The following is a 10,000-nucleotide window of genomic DNA, read 5'->3' on the forward strand; positions in this document are numbered from 1 at the left end:
TGAACATAAGTCCTCTAAACTCTTCTTGTCATCCTCCAGATTTTATTTTAATTACTTTAGATGTTTTTCTTCTTATGTCTGCTTATTACAAATTTTCTGCATATATCTGCACTGACTTCATCTAAGTCATGTAATGTAAGTAGTTAGCTGCAGAAATCAGCATGCATTTAAAAAATGCCTACTGTGTGTAGTCTATAAAATGATAGTAAACCTTCTATTTTTGCCAGTGGTTGGCAGCGTTTTTGACGTGCCTTTTTGAACTGACTTGGCCTTGGTTACATTTGAAAGAAGAGAGCTGAGCTTAAGATTTTGGGTAAGGGTTAAACGAAGAGATAAATTATTCCTTTAAAATATCTGCTAAAAGTTGGAATTGTCTAAAGAAGTATTTACTATTGCAGGTGTTTTTGACCTTTTATTAGAGTATGTAGGTTTCTAGCCAGCACTTTGACCATTTCAGCAGTCTGGCGGAGTAGATGCAGTTTGGCACAGCTCTTGTTGGCTAAGTGCAGGGTTATGTCTACCTGTTACCATCTATTTTACTTTAACACTTTGCTGGATGGGATTTTAGCAAATGTTCAGTTTTATCAGAATGTGGCTGTAAGCTAATGTAAGAAACTTATACGTAGAAAATTTGGAAGAGCAAAACATAGGAGTACCAATGTCAGTAATGTGGCTTTTCAGACATTACTGTGCATGTAAAATTTGTGATTGACCCATTTGTAGTCAACAAAAGCTATAGATGGAATCAGATGCTGCTGGGGCTTTTGAAAGTGAGCATGTCAGCTTCTGAGGGCTCATCTTAGAAAAAAAAGGTTTTCCATTTTATTTCTCTTTGAGGCTTATTCAAGCTTTTGGTAAGTTGGTTCCTGTAAAAGAAATTTCCTTTCATGTACCACCTCTCCTATGGTGCATCTGGTAAGAATGCAGGGTGGGTCTAGCAAGAATAATTGAAGGCGTATTGTGCACCAAAAAAAGATAACCTTACAAGTAGAAAATGCTGAAAACTCTAGAAAGGATCTGTGGAAAAATTAGTTTATGGTCAGCAGATAAAAAGCCCTCAAGGGATACTGAAAGGAATGAACAGGAGCCTAGATGAGAAGTGAAGTAGCCGTGAGGGTTAAACAAACATTCTCATGAAGGAAGGTACTGTCACGATAGTCAAAGCTCAGGGAGGGGTATTACCAATGATAGTTGCTGCAAGCTCCTCACAAAAAGGCATAAAAAGTTGGCCCTGGGCTTGCAGTTTGTAAGCCCTACAGGCTCTGTAAGAAGCTTGAAGCTTTTTTTTTCTTTTCTCTCTCTCTTTTTTTTTTTTTTTTTTTTTGGGAATTTGCCTGCTAGGCAGGTCTTCCCTAGCTCTCACAGTTCTAATTATTTCCTACTGCCCTAATGCTTTCTCTCTACTAAATTCTCCATTGACTGTAATAAAGTCTCCCTACTTTTAAGAGCTTGGAGAGCTGCTTTTTTTTTTCTTTTTTTTTTTTTTCCCTTGAAGACTGGGAAAGAGAGGGGGAGAAAGGGAGTGAGAGAAGTGTGCTTTCCAAGGTGGGGTTTCCAAGCTGTCATTGCTCAAATAGGAATCTTATCCTGAAACTGGCTGCTCATTTCTGGGCTATAGGTAATGCACTCCAGCAGCTTTTGCCATTCTCTTGTGTGTAAACTATTTATCTTACAGTCCTGGAGACACTACTCATACAGGTAACACTGGCCTTCATGGGGATTTTTTTCCTAGCAAGTGAAAATAAATAGCAGGTGGAAATTAATTAGACTTTCCTTGCTGTTTTGGGAAGTGAACTGTTGTTTAATAATTGCATGAGTGTGACAACATACTCCTCAGTTTTAGAAAGCAGATAAATTACTGTGCCCCAAACTGACCTGCTATTTTTATTAGTCCAAAAGAATTGAGATGGTGTGAAAGGAAAAGATACAGCCTTTAAAATGCAAGATAGCTTTTAGTTAAGATTAAATACGATATTCTACCTTCAATACCTTTATCTGACTGTTGGTGCCAGTCAGTTAAAAGGATGTTCATTTAAACATCTGATAGATGAACACATGGACAGAAGGAAAAATTTTGCCTTATAGTGGAGAGATAAATATTTTAGGCAATGCTTGTTTTTTCAGTTGCAGTTTAGCACAAATCAATTAATCTGATTTCCTGATGCTTCCTCCTGCCAGCCAAGTGCACCTGTTAGGATAAGGCTGCAGGAAGGATGTGTGTTTTCTTTACCTGGAGCCGTGTGTGGCTGAGGATGCTCAGCTGTTGGTGTCTCACGTATCTCAAGTAAAATAAATCTCATCTGTGCTAATTTGCAATATCCAGTTGTCAATTTTATTATAAGTCTGTGTTTAAAAAGGCCTTCAGAGGCCCACCATATGAGTGTCCACTTAAAAGTTTTATACTACAGCTTGAATTCTTCAGAATATCAGTGCTTTCTGTGTTGGGATCAAGGCACTGTTGTCCCACTGCTGCCCATTTTATCCATTTTTGAACTTTTTAATTTATTCACAACCACCACCTTCACTAGTGAGAATATTGCAAATACTAAAACGATTATATCACTTTGAATAGATTTTTACAATGAAAATTATATTATTTCCCGTGAAAGATGCTGATTTTGATCACTGATGCAGATGATACGTATTCTTTCTGATTATACTATGTCCTGTAATGTAGAACTGGAAGCTCTGTTTTTCTGAAAGAACTTCCAGCACAAGGTGTTTGGGGATTTTTTACAGGGAAAACTTATTTTAGCAGACAGTAATGTATTAAACAATTTATATGGGTACTTTATTTTACACCTAGTAATACAGATACTTTATTTTACAGTACTACAATGGTGTTTGGCCTAATTAGTGTTTTAAGCGTATTAACTTAGGAACATATTTAAAAATTATGCAATGACTTGTCTGTGCTTAACTCAAGCTTTGAAAGTTGTTTTGGATAAAGAAAACAAAAAAACAAAACACCTTTAGAAATGCTCTCTTAGCTTTCCAAATTTTTTGTTCTCACGCATTTAACTATGTCCTTAATATTTGGCATTTTGATTTATTAAGCAATCTTTAAGTATTAAAAGCTTTTAGCGTACACCAGCGCAAGACTTCAGAACCATTGTGCCTTGTGTCAATGATGAATTAATTCCAGCAGAGCACAAAAGTTACTGTTATTTAAGCCTAGCTCGTCTCCTCTGCTTTCCCATCGCAGCCCGGTTCTGAAAGGCCGCGGGCCGGGTGCGCTCTGTGGAGGCAGCGGCGCTCTGAGGGCTCCCCGCGGGGGCGCGCGGCCTGCGGCGGCTCCGCGCGCTCCCGGCGCCGGCCCCGCGGGGCTCCCGGGGCGCGCGCGGCTCCGCGCGGGCCGGGCCGGCCGCGGGCCGGGCCTCGCGTGAGCGGCACGTGCGGGGCACGCCGAGGCCGGGCCGCGCGCGCAGGGCCGCCCCCTGGCGGCCGCTCCCGCCGCTGCCCCGGGCAGGGCCGGGCCTCGGTGCCGGGCCCTCGGTGCCGGGCCCTTCGTGCCGGGCCATGCGCCGGGCACCGCAGACCCTGCCAGCCGGGTATGACATGCACCCCGCCATAAACCGAGGAGGTTTAATTGCAGCACCGCGCGCTATCCTGCTATTTGTACAAATAAAAGACCCCGTCTTGATGCAAAATAAACACAAAAGCACTGTTGTGACTATAACAGGGAGTCATATACTAATTTATATAATAAGTGGTTGTGCACGCTTTATTCAAGATTATGGCTGCAAGAAATGGCATGAATTGCTGGGTGTGTTTAATGCTGGATTATAGCAATTTGAAACATGTCAAACACATGGCTAATGCCTCATGCTTCACTCATTCTTGCGTAAACCTGCATAGCCACCATCCATTATACCCCTGGTAACAACACAATTCTGCAAGTAAATATTGTTACACTAAGTAACCTTTCAATTCAAGTTGTTTAGGAAGAGAAAATGCAATCTTGTGCAGTCAGTTCCAGTGTCAGTTTAATGTTTCAAAAGGGAAGTGGTGTAGAGAATAAGTATCTGTGCAGTGACTTGCCGCCTTAAAACCCACGCGTGTGCACGTGCGGGCGCACGGGCGCGCAGACAATGTCCAGTTCTCTGCAGGGGAGAAAAGTACGGCTGCAGCTTCCAACTCAACGAGGTGCAGTGTTTCTGTTTTTGGTATGGGTGATAGCTTGGCTGCCCTGGCAGGATTAGCTATTCAACCTGCAGCTCAACCACGCTCTAAAATTATTCACAATTTCACTCTCTCTTGCAGACAGCAGAAAATATTTTCCCCATACCTTTGTTTAAAACACCGGGTAGCAAAGCTTGTATCCCACCTTTGGCGCCAAGAGTTGCAGAATCACAACAGAAGTAGGTGCTGGTGAATGTGTCTGTGAATGTGGGTGCGTGTGTGTGTGTGTGCCTGTGTAGGCATGCTCATGACTGACAGCGAGTGTGACAGCCAGAGAAAAGAGAAGGATTAGAAAGTATGAATGTCTATAAATGTATGTAAACAGGGACCTGTATATTTTTTCTTGTCCTATTTGAGTTTCCAAATTTACAGCCTCAGTATCTGGCTGATACCTGTCTATTTCCTTTGTGTTTATTTATGCTTATTTTGGTAACAATCTGCACTACTGTTGTAAAAACAAGGAAAAAAGTACATTAGTTTGCTCAGTGAGATGCTGCAGCTTCCAATTATTTTGCTACCAATAACTCAGATACTGATACATAGACATTAGGAATCATCTTTGGCTGTTTTCAGTGCTTCAGTTTGTGAGGATTTAGAGTTGATAGTACATACACACGTGTGTAGACTCACGTATATATGTACATCTATGCAAAAGAAAAGAAGGGAAAAGAAAACGATTCTATGCTCTTGCTTTCTCTGGCAGCCCTTTTTCCGTTGCTGACAGTGAGGAGGGGGCTGAGGACAGCCAACACAGTGCATTACTCTAGCCAAAGTTTTAGTGTTGTTCTTAAAAATATCATTTTAAAACTAGATAAACACGCCCCAAAATTTATTTTTAACATACAATTGTAGGATCTCTTTTATCTTCATAAAAATATATCTTTTTCACTTCAAAATAAATTGCCCTTTCTAGTACTGTTACTCTGTAGCTTCGTTCTGTCTGTACCCAGCTGTTGGATTGGATTTGTTGTTTTCTATTGCCAGAGTGGTGTTGCTGGTCATGCTATGTTAAAGCCTATTCTGCTGGCTCACAGGCACTTTAACTTTAAATGTAGAGTCTGAACTACACTCTGGGGCTTTGCGAGGATACAAAATCCACAAGACATAAAACCCTTTGGTTAATATGAACTGAAAGACATTTAACCCTTCTTTGTTAATTGCAATGAAGCAGTCAGAGAGATGTAAAAATAGGAGGGATGGTGTATTTATTTATTACATTTCTGGGTGTTTTGTAATGTTTTTGATTATCTAACATTTACCCCTCTTTGCCCTTTTAATGTGCCTGGCTAAATGTACCACTCTTATTGCCCAATGTTTGAATTTGTAAAAGATGAACCTGTCTCTTGGTTAAATCTTTGTTTCACTAAAAGAGGATTAACGTTTGAATTTCCCAAATTTCCAAATCCTTGTAACGATACAGCTGATGAAGTTTCAAATAAATTTCCACTCTGATATACACGTCCTTTTATTGAAAGTAAATATTGTAAAAATCGGAAAGGGCTGTCTGCTTCCACAGTTGTGGCATATCCGCATTAGAATTTTCATATAACTACTAAGGGCAATCAGACCCTTTTCTCTGAATATTTTAAACATTGTACATGTAAAATTTATGCCTAATTTGAATACTTATTAGCTGCCTAATCTCAGAAAAGAGTATTAGCTTTGTTTTTGCCTTGTAAAATTCATCACTGCTTGTATCACATTTTCCATTTCTATTATTTTTCTTTGCTGATGTTCATAAGTGTTTTAGGAGGACTGTTTCTTCATAAACACATCTGGTACTGCTGTTGTTTACTGGACTATAACAGCTGCCCTCCTTTATGTTAACTGTGTTTGTGTTTAGGCTTTTTGCATCCTGTTTATTTCTGACCAGACCATCCTTAAATAATTCATCTTTTGCTATTTTAACATTTTTCACACAATATATACTTTGTCTTTATCTTGTAGGATCTTGTTTCTGCATTTTAATTAATATCCCATGCAAATAGTTGAAGTTGTAATGATCCTTTTCCTGCTTTTTTTTTTCTTTTTTGTTTTTAAGGAGGGGCAGTTGCTCATACTTTGCAAGGGAAAAAATAGCTAAGTTAAATAATTAGGCTGAACAGCAAGCTTTGTTTCCTTTCCTAAGTTTGCTTACACATCCCTCTCCCTTCAGAGGTGTTTTTCAAAATCGCAGCTGAGCCAGGTTGTTGTGAGGACTCTTGTCAGTAGGTCGGGAGAGAGGATGAAGGAAGGGAGCTGCATTCTGACCCTGCAAGAGCAGGAGAGGACTTTGGTGGCTCTGAGAAGAGACGCTGACCTTTCCATATTACAGATACAAAATGCGCCTTGAAATTCTGGTTTGTAAGGGCACGTTGGTTCTTTATTTACTGCAAAGATTTCAACTGATCTTGGCAGGACATCTCATTGCTATCCTGAAAGTACAGTATATTTATGCAGTGAAAATGATAAAACATTTATTACTGTAGAGAAGGTAATATGCATAATTTATGCTGTTTTTAGCACAATCATTAGTGATATTCTTGATAGATTTTATTTCCAGCTTTCATATCTAATACATGCCTGGAAAATTAATTTTATATCTTTCATTTATTTGCCTATGTTAAAATTGAGTTTTAAGTCATCTTCAAGTGAACAGTTTGATTGCTGCTCATGCATAAGCTTAATTACTTCCCAGGAAGGACAGTATTAAATGTTTTAAATGTCAGAAAAATAAATGAATATCAGGCGTTTGATTAAAAAAATAGGCAATATCTGACGTGTTTGCAGCAGGAGCTTTTTCTTAAAATGCCTCCGAGGCAAAATTTTATTTAGTCACAAAAAAGGAGAAGCCCATTATACTATTTATCATTGGTTGATACCATATGATTTGTAACACCCTTACAAAATTTTAATTTTGTATGATTAGCTGTGCATCATTAAACAACAGCCTTGCATAAGATATGCTGTAAAATTCTGACAGAATCAAGATAGTGAATATTTTAAATAAGGCTGTATAGTCATCCATGGTTGTCAAAGCTAGATAATAGGAAATATAGAGCAGTGTGTGAAATCGTGCCTTCACTTAAACTGGTTTTATAGGTAGACTTTAAAACGTAGTCGTTCATAAATGCTATTGACCATGCTGCGTGCATGGTGTGTTATTTTGGCCGTTAAATGTAAGCACACAAAGCTTGCTTATAGAAATCATAATTCCAGTGATTAGCAGCTGTATGAAAGCAGAGTTTGCATTGCATTTCTTGGTAAACGGCTCTGCGAGGCTTTTTTCTTCCTCTAAAGATGCTGTCTGTGTAATTGGCAGAGAGGGACATCTTGATAATGGAAGTGTGAAGGTGTAACGCGTGTGTTAATTGATACTTCTTAATCACTTTTAGGTATTAAGTCATGATGCAGGAATCTGCGACAGAGACAATAAGCAACAGTTCAATGAATCAAAATGGAATGAGCACTCTAAGCAGCCAATTAGATGCTGGCAGCAGAGATGGAAGATCAAGTGGTGACACGAGCACTGAAGTAAGCACAGTAGAACTGCTGCATCTGCAACAACAGCAGGTAAGTTTGTTTTGTTTCCTGTTTGTTTTTAAACAAATAAAGGGCTGTTTTCAGAGGGGGACGTTTTTGTAGACCCTTGGTGTGTGCTGAATGCGGAGTGTCGTGGAAGTGAAGAGTGTGGGGCATTATTTGTTGTTGTTTTAGTGCACGATAATGCTGAAATGGAAGGATCCCGTTCTTGTGGCAGCAGCATCTTGCTGATATGGCTGCGTGCCACCAGGCTTGCCTGGTGATTAAAATCCCGCTGCGTATTTATAAAAGTTGTGCCGAAGCCTTGCAGTGCATGTTTTCAGGAGCTGTTAGTTTACTGTGCGGCTCGGCGTGCAGGACGTGGTGCGGGCTTTTCCACCAGAGGGCCACATTACTTGAGACTTTGCTTCGCTTGCGATGAATTGTGCCAAAGTCGGAGCTGGGCAGTGAAGGGACCCTAGTGAAGGGACCAAAGTGACTTTTCTCAATAAAGATACTTTGCTGTCATAGGTGTAATTAAAAAATTCTGGTTAGTTCAAAAGCAGTGAAATAAAAAAGACCATGTTCCTGTCTGCATATGCTTGCGTGTGTATGAGCTGTAATATGGATGTGTAATTTTGAAAACATGAGAAAAGAGAAGAAGCAGCATTTCTGCAGGTCTGTTTCCCTTCTCATTTTGAAGACATATTTTTTAAATTTGTCTGTTCGTGTTCCCAACAATTTAATGGAGAACTACTGTTATGTTTAAAACTGTAAAATTCAACCGTCCTCTGGCTGCTGACACCACCTAATTACAAGACGCAATCCATTAATTTTTGTCACTGTAAAATTTCTCTTCCTTTTAAAACCTGAACAAACAAAACTCCTACTTTTTCTGCCTAAGGAGTTGCCTCTGCGTCCGGGAACACAGATTGTACTAATGCGGTGTAGCCCAGATTGTTTGGTAAACAATCAGGGTCTGATCCTGCAGTGTGCCCAGTACCTGCTTCAAACTCCTGAAAGTCTTCGCTGCCTCATCCTTTCATTTGCTGAGCCCACTCAGCACCTTTGGAGTTCAAGCCTTTACTATTAAATGCTGAGGTTTTTCATTTCAACGTCAGGTATTACATTAATGGAAGGAAAGTTGTTTTCTGTCAGGTAAACTATTGTAAAAGCGCTATTTTATAGAAACATGTTTTAACATGATAGATACATTGCATGTGCATGGGCCTCTGAAATAACAGGTCATAATAGCTCTTAAAATTGAATAACTTTTAGTGCTGAATTAAGCAGTGTACACTTGCTACATTTATAGTCAAATATTTTAAATGGTGACAGAAAATGTGGAAGAAGGAAATAGCTACAGATTGAAATATGAGAAGTTGTTAAAGCTTAAATCTGTGCCTTGCTTCAAATTCAAGTGTATTCTGTGTTAACAATTGAGCACTTACAGTATGCCAATCTGAAAAAATACAGGTTTCAGTGTCTTCATTATGTTCTTAGCAGGTTTCTACCCCTCTCTATATACATGATTATGTATATATACACCTTATATTTTTATATTATTTTGATATAAAATTGTATACATATAAATAAATATAAAATTTAATATTGTTTTTGTTGAAAATCATGCCACCATCTTTATTCAGGTGTTCAGGTTATAATAGAATTTTAAAATCTTTGTTGAGAAAGAGTGTATTAAATTGGTGAATATGTTTAGGAAACTAAATTTAAGTGAAGTACTTGAAAACACAAAAATGCTAATAGAATAATGTGCCACTTAAATGTTTCTCAAAGTAGCAGTCCTAGGCATGTGTAGCCAATTTGTCCATAGAGCCAGAGATTCCAGTAGATAGCATTTGCAAAGACCACAGAGAATTACAACTAAAGATGAAAATATCCAGCTGAGTACTAATAACAGACAGGTTCTGAGGGGACAGGCTTAGAAGTGACAATCTTTTCTTCAAAATTGTGATTAGATCTTAAATAAGCAGACAGGCAAAGTAAAACCATGGGTACAGTTAATAGGACTCAAGAGGCATTTTATGGTAGGGTCTGCACCATAGGATTTAAATACAACTTGAGTTAGGCATATGAATCCTTCTATAAAATATGTTGATGTGAAACATAAACACTAGTAAACATACAGTAGGATGTCCTTCAGATAACAGGCATAGATTTGTGATACTTTTGCTTTTCTTCCCCTTTTTCTGTTTCTTTTCCCCCTCCCTGTTTTTGAACAGATGCCTTTTGAAATATGAATTAAGAGGAAAATGATGGTTGCTTTTATTATTGTCACTGTAGTAATTCTCTAAAA

At 38.8% G+C, this 10,000-nt stretch overlaps 1 protein-coding gene across 6 annotated transcripts in view; it reads left to right on the plus strand.

The window, feature by feature from the left end:
* FOXP2 (forkhead box P2) overlaps positions 1-10,000 on the plus strand; it is a 399,281-nt gene that overhangs the window by 207,597 nt on the left and 181,684 nt on the right. For all 6 annotated transcript variants that reach the window (XM_058022205.1, XM_058022208.1, XM_058022209.1 and 3 more), the window contains one exon: positions 7,557-7,734. In XM_058022205.1, coding sequence (XP_057878188.1) covers positions 7,567-7,734 — 168 coding nt within the window. In that variant the 5' untranslated portion in view covers positions 7,557-7,566. The remainder of the gene's footprint in view (positions 1-7,556; positions 7,735-10,000) is intronic.

The sequence above is a fragment of the Melospiza georgiana genome, chromosome 4, assembly GCF_028018845.1.
Source record: "Melospiza georgiana isolate bMelGeo1 chromosome 4, bMelGeo1.pri, whole genome shotgun sequence".
NCBI classification, from domain to species: Eukaryota; Metazoa; Chordata; class Aves; order Passeriformes; family Passerellidae; genus Melospiza; species Melospiza georgiana.